Source organism: Nicotiana sylvestris, chromosome 11 (genome assembly GCF_000393655.2).
Source record: "Nicotiana sylvestris chromosome 11, ASM39365v2, whole genome shotgun sequence".
Classification (NCBI taxonomy): Eukaryota; Viridiplantae; Streptophyta; class Magnoliopsida; order Solanales; family Solanaceae; genus Nicotiana; species Nicotiana sylvestris.
Window position 1 is genome coordinate 139,088,688 of NC_091067.1, and position 15,132 is coordinate 139,103,819.

Here is a 15,132-nt window from a genome sequence, read left to right on the forward strand (position 1 = left end):
TCAACTCTATAGGATATTAGGCAACTAGAAGTTTCAGTGTTATAACTGATTCATAGCAATGCAACCAACAAAATGTCGCAGATAGTAGTGGAGCTGATAATATTCTACTATCATGTCAGATGATTTTTGCCTTGATGTCGTTAAAATCTGTGCTGTGTTGGTATTGCTGTGGTATTTGGTATTTGACCTGTATAGTTTGGAACTGTCAATTCAAGGACATGTAGGTCTTCCCTTGTTCATTTGCTTTACTTGCTGTTGATATTGTTTATGATCATATGAAGGTCTCCGCTACCAGATTCTGTGAGGTCTATTATTGAGGAGGGAATCAATCTGTACAAGCTTCACACAAACAAACATGGAAGGTCAGTGTTACATTCAGCTACTGTCAGCAAGTGCAGTTAACGAGTTCCTCCACACCATCCCCCTTTTTGCACTTGAGTTGTAGTGTTCATGGTGAAAAGCACTATTACTTGCCATGCGACCTCGAGCTCTCTCTCTACTACATCCTCAGCTCACAAAATTGTTCTCAAAGTAATAGTTTATGTTGAAGTAATTATGAATTGAATTTGAGTTTTCCACTTCTTTCTCCAGAATGCTTTAGTAAAAGTAGGGTTATTATGTGTGATAAGCTTTCATCCAACTTCTTCATATGGAGGCTTCGACTCTTAGGACTTTGTGATGATTGAATTGTATTATGATGCATAGAGGTCTCGATATATTATGTTAATACTTCTGGTTGGTAGAGAAGATTAGAAGAATATTACACCTTAAAACGGTGATTCTCCCAGCCAAATATTGGTCTGTCATCCTTAGTTTCCTCTTTCTTTGGGTTGGTAAAGCATTACTGGAAATCTGATATATTCGTTGATTTCCAGTTTCTTGACTCTAATCCTTAAATATCTTTGAGCATGATCTGGAGCTATGAAACTCCTTATTACTCGAGTCTTGAATATATAATTCCGCTTTTGTTGTATTGTTTTATAACTTTTTATATCCGCATATATGGATGTATACACACACATGTATACACATATAATATACTCCCTCCGGTTCACAATAAGTGACCAATTTGCTTTTTCGTTTTGGTTCAAAATAAGTGTCCATTCAATTTGTTTTTACAAAATAAACCCTATGTACATACCCCTAAAAAGTTTTCTTAGTCCTCAGTCTCACATTAAATGTTTAATTAGGGGTAGTTTCACTTTGGCCTGTGATGAAGAGTCATTCTTCCATCAGAGAAAATAATGGCGACAAAACCTCCTTTTGGAAAGATAACTGGTTGGGAGTTGGTTGTTTAAAGGAACTCTTCCCTGACATATATGGTTTGGTTCAACATCAGCATAGAACAATAGCTGAAGTATGGACCCCCCAAGGTTGGGATCTTATATTTAGGAGGATGTTAAATGATTGGGAGGTGGCTAGGTTAACTGAGTTTTACAAACAATTGGAAGACTTTAAAGGGTTACAGAGTGGGGTGGATACACTATGGTGGCAGGGACACAACAAAGGTATGTATAAGGTGAGTTCAGCCTATAAGCTCTTAAACCATTCAAATCAGCAATTAACTAATTGGCCTTGGAAGCATATTTGGAAAGTAAAAGTTTCATATAAGGTAGCTTGTTTTACTTGGCTGCTAGCAAAGGAGGCTGTCTTGACCCAAGACAATCTCAAAAAGAGAGGGATTCCACTGTGTTCAAGGTGCTTTCTATGCGGGGAAACAGCCGAGACTATCAGCCATCTATTTCTTCACTGCACGACAACAGATCAGCTATGGAAAATCTTTATTAATCTCAGAGGTATAGCTTGGACAATGCCTAGTAAGATTACTGAAGTGCTTTTTAGCTGGGATGAAGCTGGAGCAAGAGACAGAGATAGATGGAGGACTGTCCCAGCATGTATTTGGTGGACAATCTGGAAAGAAAGGAATTCTAGATGTTTCGAGGACAGTAGCAACTCAATACAGAAGATCAAACTAAACTGTGTTTTACTTTTTTGTTTTTGGTGTAAGCAGAGCTACACAGAGGACACTATGTCAATCCTAGATATTCTAGAACTTTGCTAGGACTGTGCAGAACTTTTCTTTTCTTTTGCCTTCTTGTAAATATGGTTTCAGTACAACCTATGTACTGAGTTGATTAATATATACAAATATGTTACCATCTCAAAAAAAAAAGGGGGTAGTTTAGTCATAGTAGGTATTTTTGTATAGAATTTAGTATTTTCTTAATGGGCGTGCTAAAAGCAAATTGGTCACTTATTGTGAACCGGAGGGAGTACTAAACTAATTGCAATACAGATATGAACCTGCATGTTCTCTACATGTTTCAGTAGGTTCCAGACCATTTATATGCTTTTTTCTTTTGGGGTTATAAGATGTCTTTTCTCAGCCATGTACAATCTGAAAAAACAGCCCTCAACCCCCCTCCCCCCAAAAAAAACCCCCCACCGCCACCCCCTCCAAAAAAAGTGAGAGTGAGCTGGATTAAATAAAAGAATAAATCTTAAAATACAAACCAGCCAAGGAAGGTGGGGAGGAGAAAAAAGAAGAAATGTTGTTATGTCCAGCTTTTTTCTAGCAAAATCACGTCATCTCTCTAGTTATTCTTAAATTTAGGTAATCGTGTTTCCGATTGATTGATTGTTGCTGATGAATTTTCTCATTGTTTGTGATTTTGTACATTCAATCCTGTAGATTGGAGTCTACAAAAGGGATATATGCAAAAGAGTGGGTTAAATGGGAGAAGCAGTTGAGGGATATTCTACTTGGGAATGCTGACTATCTCAATTCAATACAGGTAAGTTTGTTCTAGATCTCTCAAGGCATGTAATTGATCTCTGATCTTTTCCACTTGAAAAAAAAAAGTAATTGCTATAACGTTATTCAAGCCCTTTACTTCATATGTGACCCATAACACGTAGCTGCACTTATGCATACTTTATTTGAGTTGACGCGCCGGTATAGGAATTGTGTGATAAAAGGTTGGAGAACATCAATGCGGGTTCTTCAAATACGCTAAAAATCAGCAACAAATCTTGACACAGATACACCCCTAAATGAGAGCATGTAAAATAGCCTATGACCAAACAGAATTTTCTTTACCTGCGCTGTTTGCACAGTTTTCTCTCTGTGTAACTCTTCTTTGACATGGGGAGTGTGCAGGGATTTGGGGGGAAAAGTGGCTTCAAGTAGGACGACATGTTTATTTCAAAAAAAAATGAATTACTTACCTTAAAATGAGTTGGTATGCCAAAGCAGATCAGAAGTGCTACATGAGGAATACCTTTCTGGTTGGAGGAGTTTGTTGGATGGTTCAATATTTCATGATCAGCAACACCACACCACACCCCCACCCCTCGCAAAGAACCCCCTGGCTCAGTGTGAACAGAGAAGAGTAGAAAAGCTCAAAAGAAATTTTTCAGGTTGTGGTAAGAGAGATTTTGGCTAATGATGCAAATTTCCATTTCAGGTTCCATTTGAATTTGCTGTTAAAGAAGTCTTGAAACAACTGGGAGCTATTGCGAGGGGTGAGTATGCAGCGCCTACTTCTGAGAAGAGGAAGCTAGGATCTATAGTGTTTGCAGCTGTCAGCCTGGCAGTTCCAGAAATTCTTGGTCTTCTGAATGATGTGAGTAAATTTTGCAAATTTATGAATTGCACTTATGGAGAGTCTTGATGGCTGGAAATTTATTTCTTGATAGTTGTAGTGAGTGGTCTACGCTCTTACCGTACTGATTAGTTTATGCAGAAACATATTATTCCTTGTGGCTAGATTGTTTTCTTGGCAGGTTGAAGAGAATGATAATCTTTCTTGCTTATCTGTTTGCTGACTTCTTTTTCTTTCAATAAAATAATATCTTTATCCGAGAAAAGCAAATATTTGATCACAAAACACACAGTATCTCTTGCTAATCTTTCCTTTCATTCTTAGTTTCCTATCTCATCCGAATATCCTGCATTTTGTTTAAAAGTCCTTTGGATGAACGGTGAGTAAGGGACTGAGGAGAGGCACTTTAGTTTTGCATAAAGGAACTTAACTATATTATCTCATGCTCTTCATTATTTTATGGACAGCTAGCCCAGAAAGATCCGAAGGTTGGCGCTTTCTTGAAGGACAAAAGCATAGAGAGCTGCATTACAAAGGCCCATTTGACCCTGGCTCATAAGAGAAGTCATGGTGTCACTGCAGTTGCCAAGTATGGTTGCTTTCTTCACCAAAAGGTGCCAGTAGAGGTGGCTGCTTTATTGTTCTCCGAAAAACTGGCTGCACTAGAAGCAAAGCCTGGTTGTATTGAAGGTGAGAAGGTCGATTCTAAAAACGAATGGCCTCATGTCACATTATGGACAGGGGAAGGAGTTGTAGCCAAAGATGCCAATACACTACCGCAGTTACTTTCACAAGGGAAGGCTACTCGCATTGATATAAATCCACCAATCACTATAACTGGCACTCTCGAATTCTTTTGAGCTCTACTTGTAATTCCTTGTCTTGAGTCGATCTACACAATTTTGTAGGGTTGTGTGCTTTTGGCTGGAAGAAAGTTTTGCAGGATAGAATTAGATGTAGAGAAAATGTAAAATGTTTAGGGGATGTAGGTCTAGAGTCGCAGTATTTTTGAAACCTCAACTAGCAGTACTTGAATAAAAGAAACAATTTTCTACCGGGTACTATCATATATTAGTTGTCATTCCTGCTGTGTTTTGCATTGTTCCTAAAACTACTATGCTGCAATCTCAAATTGTTGTCGGCTATATGAATCAAGATGAACTGCTCTATTTAAGTTCGTCTTCAATCACAATAACAATAACAACAAATGCGATTCTGTCTTATAGTTATACGAGAAGTTGCATGTGATGGTTGTTTCTCTTTAAAAAAATTGTGATGGTTTGAAATTGTATTTCTATATTCATTTGTTTTTGTGCTGCGGTACGGCAAGTACTAGAGTTCCCAGTAGTTGTAAGATCATCAACTTCCCCAGTTACTCTTATAATCATAAACTGCGAAGGTCCTCTAGTATAACACAAATAAACCTTTCCCAAAAAGCTTTAGTCCGCAATGATTAATGTTTTGGAAAGCACATTGGTGCATTTCTACAGAATTTCTGTTTATATGAAAGAAGGGTACCTCACAAACAGCCAAAACCACTATAGAATATCATTTGAGTACAATAATCAAACATGCAATAGAAGACACATTTGTGATATCTTAATCATGAGACAGGGCTCCAACTACTAATCCAATTGGACAGTATCTCCACATTTTTGCCAATATCCTCAACAGAATCACTTCTTAGTGACGCCACAATATCCTCTGGATAACTCTCCTTTGCCTCCTCCAGCAAAATTTGAAATATTTCGCATTCGATATTATTGGAGAGCTTTTGACCTGTGTAGCCTCTGGTACAATCAAGCAAGTCAAGAACAGATCTGAGTGAGCAACATTACAGAGGCATGGATGAGAAAAGAAAAAGGAAGTCAATTGATAGATTACCTCCTACTCAATCTATCATACAAGACAGTATTGTCAGTTTGGAGCACCACCACTTTATCGAACCAACGTTCAGGGAAGAAATCACAGCCATGATGATCAACAATATTTCCGCCTTGTTCCATCATGTCCTCAAGGTCATCACATACCTACAGCAGCGACGCCATGAAATTTAGAATAGCACAAATTTCTTCATCATCGATTGTAGGAAATTTGACTTCACCCTTTTCAGAGATGGCAAGTAGCTTTTTGTGCATCAATTTACACAATCAATTAAAAACCCAAAGCAATCATCACAGATGAAAAGTGCAATTTTGAGTCTCTCTTCAACAGTGACAATACTAGCTAACCATATATTTTGAAAATAAATTCATCCACTAGCTAATTCGCTATCAGCAAAGAGCGTTCCTTTGATTTCCTATCAGTTGAATAGGAAATAGTGGTTTGCTTAGTTTAAAAGACCAAAATTTGACAAATTGCTAATCTACATTTTGCAAGTGTTGATGAGTGCAGATAGGAAAAAACATCGACAAATTAGCTGCAATGTGGCATGCAAAGGCTCAATTTGCGTTAGTAACAGCAGAAAAGATCTCTCTTCTTATTCTTTGACAAAAAACCTCTTATATACCTTATCCTTTCTCTTTAGTGAACATCATAACATAGAAAGAAGCATTTGGGATGCAAACCATATAGGAAAGTTATAAGCCAAAAACGGACGTATTAAGAAAATGAGAACTTCATTCCAATGCACTGCAGTCCCAACAAAAAGCGCCTTACATTTGTTAATCCTATCAAGTGAATTCGCATTTTCTATTGCTAAATTTCAATTATCATTGTTTATCCCACATTCAGATATCATCTCCTTAGTTTGTCAGAGGGTTTCTGCACCTCCCTCCGACCAATTATCTTTGATGATATTTGGGGGCACTACCCCAAATACCTTTACAGCATCAAAGGACCAAAAGGAGGCAATGAAGAAGAAACAACCACCATTTTTTTTTGATAAGGTAAATTGTATTAATCAAAAGGGAGAGAAACTCCCGTATACAAGAAGTATACCAAAAAGTAGAGAATTTATATCAGAACATGATTCTCTACAAAAGACGCTCAATCTTCTATACAAATAGTGGCTATATGAGTGCACCAAAAAGCGATCAAAGATAAAAAACTATTCTTAAGATGTGAAAAAGGAGACTCAATCCCCTCAAAAGCTCTCCTATTTCTCTCCCCCCAAACTATCTACATGAGAGCTAACGGGGCGAACTTCCACGCCTTTTGCTTTCTTCTTCTACGGAAACCGGCCCAGCTATATAGCATTTCCTTTACAGTTCTTGGCATCACCCATTGAATACCAAAAAGGTTCAGGATCGCCCTCCACAAAGCCTAGGACACAGGGCAATGCAACAAAAGATGATCAACTTCTTCCCTGAGCTTTTACACATATAGCACCAACTAACAAGTGTAATTCTCCTCTTTCGAAGATTCTCAGCAGTCAAAATCATCCCCTCGCCGCTAGCCATGCAAAAAAGCACACCTTCGTGGGCGCCTTAGGAATCCAGATCGAGGAGTATGGTAAAGAGACCTCCTCTCTCACCAACATACTCTGGTAAAAGGACTTTACGCTGAACAAACCATCGCCACACAAACCCCATCTCCAAGAATCACAAGATGGTTGAGGCCTGTCTTGCCCATATAGCAGTGTCAATAAATCTTGGATCTCCACAATCTCTCAATCTTGCATGTTCCTTCTAAATGAGAGGTCCCATACTTCTCCCCCTTCATGCTCCTTACGAATCTGTTGGACCATCAATTCCTTCTGGTTTGAAACTCTAAAGACGTGGGGGAAGGAGACCCTCAGAGTATCCTCTCCACACCACCTATGATTCCAAAAGCTGATTCTCTTTCCATATCCCACCCTATAAGAGATGTTGTCACTGAAGGATTCTCAATTCTTCATGATGCTCCTCCACATGCCACACCCGAAAGGTGTTGTGATTGCCTTGGTCCTCCAACCCCCTCCCGTGAAATCGTACTTTTCTACTATGACCTCCCTCCATAGAGCACGCTCTTCTACCCCGAATCTCCACATCCACTTCCCCAACAAAGCTTTGTTGAATATCCTAAGATTTTTCACTCCAAGTCCACCCCACTTCTTTGGGAAGTGACTGTCTGCCAATTCACTAGATGATACTTTCTAGTTCCATCCGCTGCATCCCAAAGAAAATTCCTTTGAAGCCGCTCCAGTTTTTCTGTGATGCTCACAGGAGCTTGAAACAGGGACAAGTAATAGGTTGGCATACTCGATAAAGTGCTTTTAATGAGCACTTCCTTTCCGCCTTTTGACAAGTACCGTTTCTGTTGGCCTGCTAATCTTTTTTCAACCCTTTCAATCACTGGATTCCAAACCGTAGTATCTTTATGCGAAGCGCCTAATGGGAGACCCAGGTAAGTAGTGGGAAGGGAGCCCACCTTACATCTGACAACATAAGACAAAGCATCAATGTTAGCAACTTCACCCACCGGGAAAATCTCACACTTGCCGAGGTTGATTTTGAGACCTGATACTATCTGAAACCACTGCAGGACCAGCTTCAGGTAGGTCAACTGATCCATATCGGCATCACAGAAAACCAGGGTGTCATCTGCAAAAAGTAAATGAGAGATTCTTCGGGCACTGGGCATCCTGATCGGAGCTGAGAATCCTCTCAAGAAGTCTCCGCCCGCCGCACGATCCATCATTTTACTCAAAGCATCCATTACTAGAATGAATAGCATGGGGGATAGGGGGTCTCCTTGCTTGAGACCCCTGGAGCTGCCAAAGAAACCACATGGGCTACCATTAACCAGGACACATAATCTGACTGAGAAAATGCAGAACTTGATCCATCCCCTCCATCTTGCCCCAACCTCATCCGCATCATAATGAAATCCAGGAACTCCCAATTGACATGGTCGAAAGCCTTCTCAAGGTCTAACTTGCATAGTAAGCCGGGATCTCTATTTTTCCTTCTGGAGTCTACAAGTTCATTTGCCACCAAAGCGGCATCCAGTCTACAAACGCATTCTGGGAGGACGAAACAGACACGTCAAGAACCTTCTTGAGTCTATTAGAAAACACTTTAGAAATAATCTTGTAAATGCTCCCCACGAGACTAATAGGCATGTAGTCACATATACAAGATGCACTTTCTTTCTTAGGCACAATAGTAATAAAAGAAGCATTGATACTTCTTTCGAAAACACCATTCACATGGAAGTATTCAATGGCTTCCATCAACTCCCCCTTGATGGTGTCCCAGCAGAGCTGGAAGAAGGTCAAGGAGAAACCATCAGGGTCGGGGGCCTTATCACCAGCACAACTCGACACAACCTCGTGCACCTCCTCCTCGAAAGCCCTTTCTATCCACTCACTGTCTCCCTCCCCTATGTGTTGAACTCTATTCCCCCCAAAGTCGACCTCCAACTAACTTCCTCTTTGTATAAGTTCTCATAAAACCCTACTATCGCCCATTTTAACTCCTACTCTCCCTCAATCCTCACCCCATCCACAACTAAGGACTCGATGAAGTTTCTCATTCGATTTGCAACCGCCACCCTGTGGAAAAATTTGGTATTCGAATCCCCTTCCTTTAACCATAGCGCCCTCGATTTTTGCTGCCAACTAATCTCCTCAGCTATTGCTAACTCGACTATTTCCCTCTTAACCTCCCTAATCTCTCTTTCCCAGATTCATCTAACTCCCTCGCCCCTTCCATTCTCTCTAGATCCCCCAATTCATGCATAAGCTCCCTCATTTTAACCTCTACCTTCCCAAAAACCTCCTTATTCCACCTAATAATATCTCCCTTAAGCAATTTAAGTTTCTTCGAAAGGTGGAATGAAGGTGTCCCTGATACCGTGTAGCTTGTCCACCATTCTTTCACCTTGTCACCAAATCCTGGCACATTCAACCACATGTTCTCAAATTGGAAGGGAGCAGCACCCCCTTCCCTCTGCATACATCTAGCAAGATAGGCAAATGATCCGAAGTCAGCCTAGGTAAAGGAATCTGCAGCACGTTCCACACCAGCTCATCCCAGGAGGGCGATATGAGAAATCTATCAAGTCTAGACCTTGAGTTGGAATCCTCCGCCCTAGCCCAAGTAAACCTTTCCCCTGACAGAGGAAGATCAATGAGAAAGTGATCATTGATGAAGTCAGAAAACTCCTCCATCGCCCTCGAAATTATACTACACCCTAATCTCTCCTCTGGAAATCTAATAGTGTTAAAGTCTCCCCCCAGAACCCATGGAATGTCCCATTCCCCCATCATATTAGCTAGTTCCTCCTAGAAAAATACCTTGGACTCTTCTCCTACCGGTCCGTACACTCCCCACTCCACCTCACTCACTCTATCATTGACAAGAGCTGCTAAAGAAAAAACTCCCTTCTTAATCTGCTTTACCTCCAAGCTTCTATCATTCCACATTAGAATAATGCCCCCGGCACTTCCCGCAGCTGGAATCCAGTCATATTTTACCCAACTACCTCCCAAACACTCCTCACAATCACATCCGACAAAACTTCCATTTTGTCTCCTGAAAGCAAACTAGGTTAGCACCCTACTCTCTAACTCTCACTTTGATGATGGCCCTTTTCTTTGGGTCATTCATCCCTCTCACATTCCATGAAAGAATCTTAACTTCCATAAGAAACAATATCCCCCTTCTCCCCACCCCCTCTAACTGAGCTCCCTTCCTCCTTGTCACACACCCGGCCCCTTCTCTGGTACACCACTACATCCCCTAAATTATTTTGCTTAACACCTTGACCCAACTCCCTCCCTGTACCATCATAACAAGATTTTTGCTCAATCTCCCTCAACAGTTTTAACACCCTATATTCCTTCCCTTCAAAAGAAACACCTAGAAACTTCTCAAAGTTTAATAGTTTATCCTCCATCCAGAAAAACATATCCTTTCCTCCAATCCGTGACGAGATTGGACAGGTGTCTTCTATATGTACCCTTTCCTTGCCCCTACCGGAGGAATACAAAGCCATAGCATTGCTAGCAATATGAACTTTAGGTGCCGAAAGGATCTCGCCATTTTCTTGAGAGGTATCAATCTCTGAAATTAGCACCCCGCTGCTACAGGAATGACCAGAAACACCAATAGGGTAGCAGGAAGAAGGAGAGCATGGAGCCCTTGGCAGCATCTTAACTGGAAATACTGGTCCGGCACTAACATCAGATGGGGCATGCTCAACAATCTTCCCAGAGGAAGAAGAAGCTTGAAGTGTAGTCTCAACACAACTAAGCTCAGGAGCAGATGAGGGGGCGATGGAGCTGGGTCCATCAGAGGCGGGAGGCCGTGGAATAACAACACCATCTATAGCCAATGCCACCCCTAAAGCGGCGTCCATCGAAGAAGGGGGAAGGTCACTAGAGCTCGGTGCAGAAATGCCACTGTGTGTAGCACCATTGGCAGAAGAAGGAAGAACGATTGTTCCCATATGCTTAGGAGCTTTGACAGACGCAGCTTGAAATAATCTAGGCCCCTTAGGGTCAATTCTAATAGAATTAGGAAAAGTTGTTGGGCCCATGTGAGGAGGCCCATGCCTATACTTGCTGAAAACTTGCCTGGCCCTAGGATAATTGGAAGATGACCGGCCCATTCCACCTTTCCAGCTCGCATCACTAACTCATTCACATCTTTCCCTCCTGTTGAAATTTTGTCTTCTTCTCCTAAAATCATATCACCCTTCTCTTCTCGATCTAACGTCTGATTCTGGCTTAGTCCACTGATCCGGTGAGCCCTCCCCTCCCCTCAAAGACTGATTTCCCCTCTCATCCCTTTTATTTGACCTTCCCTTTTCTTCCGCCACTATCTCAGGCATAAAAATAGGGCGAAGTTCAGGGCTCAACCAAACCCTATAACTCAAGTAGCCATCTTCCACCACAGTGGAGATAGGGATTTTGCCCCCTCTCCTCACCACAATCCTCACTCGCGAGAGATCGTGTAAGATGCAAGCGACATCAATAAAAACCCCACAGATTTTTCCAATCTTCTTGAATAAGTCAAGACACCAAAGATGTACCGGGAGACCCACCATGTTGACCACCAATGATTCGCTGGTGAAACGAGGGTCTAGACACTCATCGTGCTCCACCCATCTGTCTAGCTTTAAGAAGTTCCCATTAAACCACCTGTTTCCTCTTACAAGAATTTCTGAAGCTTGAGACTCATCGACAAAACGAAAGAGATATTGTGTGTCCCCCAGTTGTGATATTTTCAGCCCGTCCTTGTCATTCCATGCCCTTGCTGCCCAGTTCCTAACATCCTCTGGAGAACCAACCCATTTGGAGCAAGACCCAATCAGACAAGATTTCAAGAAGCCCTTGCGCCTGAGAGTGTGCTCCTCAGATAGCGAGAAGTGCGGCTCTTGCCCTACGTCAAGCTTTCGATGGCATCTTCCCCCAAGTTCTAGGGCTGGCCAAAAGGTAGCTTTGATGAAACTCATGTTTTCTAGTTTTCTAGATTCTAGAGAGAAGTATGAGTTTCTCTATGTATAATCCATCATATTCTAGATGTTGTTGTCCCAAAAAAAAGAAGTGGTGAGATCTGTCCGGAAAAACCTCAAAGGTTAGAGAAATCGACAGTCAGAGCGAGTGAAAAACATAATGAAGGAAGGGAAGGAATTCTGCAATCTTAAGAAGAAGGAGAAAGAAGTTTGTTTGGCAACTGACTGAAAAGTGATTGAAAATTGGCCGGAAAAATGCTTCCCATCGCCAGAAAAAAGAGACGTGGTCGAAATCTAAAACTTCATGGATGGGTGGGGTCGGAATAAGGGGACGAAGAGGTTGTCCAAAAGAAAAAAGTTGAAATCTGGCCCAGAATTGACTCACGCGCCGGCGCGTGGTGGAGGGCTCGCCGGAGCTTGGCGGCGCGTGTGAGGGTCGTTGCCGGAGTTGTTTTCAGGGATAGGCTCGCGTCACTAGTGGCTCTCCGATGGTGTTTGTAGAAACTCAGGATTCCGGGTTCTCAGGCTCCTCGAGGAGTGTGCCTGAGAGCAACTGTATGTAGAGAGAGAAGGTAGGACGTCACATTAATTTTCCCCTTTAGTATGTGTTAAGAAACAGCCACCATAACTTAAATTGGACCATCTGTTCCAAAGGGATAATGATATATACTCCATTAATGAAAGTTTTCTACTTTGAAACCAATTATAGCTTAAATAAATGCCAAGTTAAAACCACCATATCATTCCCTACAACCAATAGGACGCACTATAAGTTATCAAAAACTGCTCATAAATCAAGAAAGTTTAGACCGCGAAAACTGGTTTTCCGGGAAAAGATGAAACGGCATAACTTTTGATATGGGATCCAGGTAAAATGGGATACGCCTCCAGATGACCTATTTTAATATTATAAATAATCACGAATAGTTTAAGAACTTTTTCATTGATGTTACAAGACACTCTTAGTCATTTTCAATATTCAATTCAATTCATCAGAACAAACATATATTATGATTATTTTTTGGTTTACAGTTTGGAACCAACTACAAGCAGCTCAAAACTTAAAACAATAATGACTACCTCTATAATTTCTACTTAAATAAATCTCCATCCAGGGGTGGATCCACCCTAGCATAAGCGGTGTCATCCGACACCGCTTCGTCGGAAAATATTGCTAAATATATATATTTGATTAGTATGCAGAAATAAAATAACTAATAAATCAATTGAAATGACATTGCTTGTCAAAAAGGAAGGCTTAGCTCATAGGGTTAAGCGCCTAAAATAATTATGGACATCGTGGGTTCGAACCTTAGTCTTATATATCTGTGTGTTTTTTAATTTTTGAGCATTGTTGGTTGTTGGCTGTTGGATCTAGGGTCTAGGTGTCAACAAAAGCTAAGTATTTGAAGAATCTTTTAGTGATGATGTTTGGTTCTTACGTACAAAAAGAAGTATTAAGTATTATTTTCAATTGGTATATTATAAGTCCATTCCAAAAGAGTAAATAACACTCACTGAGAAGAGTTATAGTAATGTACTTTATTAGTAGGACTTAAAACTGTATTATTTTAGTATATGATATCATTATATTGGATTGTTCATTTATTTCTTTAAATAGCGAACACTGCTTACGAGAAATTTTGTGTACGCCATGTCTCCAAACAACTAATAATATCCTTAACGTTGGACCTAAAGCAAACAAATCAACATATTATGCCTTAAGCGCAACTCAATTAGATCTTTTATTCCATTGTGTTGTTTCTATCACTAATTCTTCAAAAAAATAAAGAACTTAAAGCCTTTCGAGACAACTCCCTCAATGTGACTTTAAGCATACCTCGTTTCCTCTTAACACCTTAAATCTGATTCTTTTACATTTTTATTCTCCTATTGACATGAAATCAAAGTCAAACATAGAATCCCGCATTTTTTTATTCCGGAATTAAGAGTTAGGGTATTGTATTTTCAATGTTTAAGACTTACGAGGTCTTCGTTGATGACATAACAGTCGAGAGTGTCGTCCCATCCGTCGTGCAATTTCTTCTCTTTAACCAGGTCGCCGACGTTGATGTGCCGGAGCTGCGTCACCTCCGCCAGAGCAGACGACGTCATCGTTTTTCCAGTGCCGGGCGTTCTGGTAATCATTATGTTAGGTCTTCTTCTGCCGCTGCTATTTTGCGCCATGGTGATTACTGCGCCTACTGAAAGTTGGGAAACACGTTTTGGTCAGTAACTCAATTATCTAGTGGTGTATACAAGCAGAATATACTTATTTGCTGCTCCTATTTAATGTAAACTTTTTAAAGGGTTGTTTGGTTTTAAGCATACAAAAATTTAATCTCCTGGTAAAGTTATGTTATTAGAATATCTTGTATAATTAGTACTTCTTCCATCCCAATTTTAGGTGAGATTGTTTAATTATATACGGAATATAAGAAAGAAATATGGTTCATGAAAGATTTTGGGGCCATGAATCATCTCATTAAGAGGTAAAATAAAAATTTAAAAGTTAAATTATTTTTATATATAAAAATATGCCATTTACGGACAGATTAAAAGGTAAATTGAGACAGAGGAAGTGTGTGTATATATATTCCTTCCGGTCATTTTTACTTGTCCACGATGGACTATGCACACCCCTTACAGCTTGTTTGGATAGTTGTTACATACTATTTTATAATGTGTCGTATCGTATTGTATTGTACTATATCGCTTGATGAATATAATGTTTGGATAGATTGTGTCGTTTTACTACCGTTTCATGGTATCACGCACCAGTAATATGATGAATAAACTTGCAAATTATAAAATAAATTATGATACGATATATAAAAAGGTAGGGTAAATGATAAAATAAAATTATTTAATAATAATGAAGGGTGAGATTGAGAGAAAAAGACAAGGTAACGATGCGACCACACCAAGTCGATCGTTGCATAAAGTGGCACATTTCATCGTAACGTAACGATGGATTTAACAGTACGATACAATAAAATTTAAGTAACAATCAATACAAACACTGCATTTAAAGTAACAATATGATACAAATACAATAGGTAACAACCATCCAAACAAGTTGTTAAGAAATAATAAATGAGATGCATAATTTACCTTGATACCCATATTAATTGATGTATATTTT

The 15,132-nt window shown here is 40.1% G+C and overlaps 2 protein-coding genes across 2 annotated transcripts in view; one reads left to right on the top strand and one right to left on the bottom strand.

Moving 5' to 3' along the window:
* Positions 1-4,686, top strand: part of LOC104249497 (tRNA ligase 1-like) — a 45,966-nt gene extending 41,280 nt beyond the window's left edge. Inside the window, exons 24-27 of the mRNA XM_070162405.1 lie at positions 282-362; positions 2,693-2,795; positions 3,468-3,626; positions 4,073-4,686. Coding sequence (XP_070018506.1) covers positions 282-362; positions 2,693-2,795; positions 3,468-3,626; positions 4,073-4,465 — 736 coding nt within the window. The 3' untranslated portion in view covers positions 4,466-4,686. The remainder of the gene's footprint in view (positions 1-281; positions 363-2,692; positions 2,796-3,467; positions 3,627-4,072) is intronic.
* Positions 4,687-5,010: 324 nt separating this feature from the next.
* Positions 5,011-15,037, bottom strand: LOC138868163 (adenylate kinase isoenzyme 6 homolog). The gene is made up of 3 exons (XM_070163054.1): positions 13,974-15,037; positions 5,490-5,635; positions 5,011-5,395 (listed from the first exon to the last, which is right to left on the bottom strand). The coding sequence occupies exons 1-3, from the start codon at positions 14,172-14,174 to the stop codon at positions 5,209-5,211; spliced, it is 534 nt and encodes a 177-aa protein (XP_070019155.1). The 5' UTR covers positions 14,175-15,037; the 3' UTR covers positions 5,011-5,208.
* Positions 15,038-15,132: the final 95 nt, after the last annotated feature.

Excerpts from the sequence above, each read along its gene's own strand:
- LOC138868163 (XM_070163054.1), bottom strand. The coding sequence starts at position 14,174 with ATGGCGCAAAATAGCAGCGGCAGAAGAAGACCTAACATAATGATTACC. Across the intron at positions 5,636-13,973 it reads ATGTCATCAACGAAGACCTC|GTATGTGATGACCTTGAGGA; the intron begins GTAAGTCTTAAA and ends TCGCTGCTGTAG. Across the intron at positions 5,396-5,489 it reads TATGATAGATTGAGTAGGAG|AGGCTACACAGGTCAAAAGC; the intron begins GTAATCTATCAA and ends TGATTGTACCAG.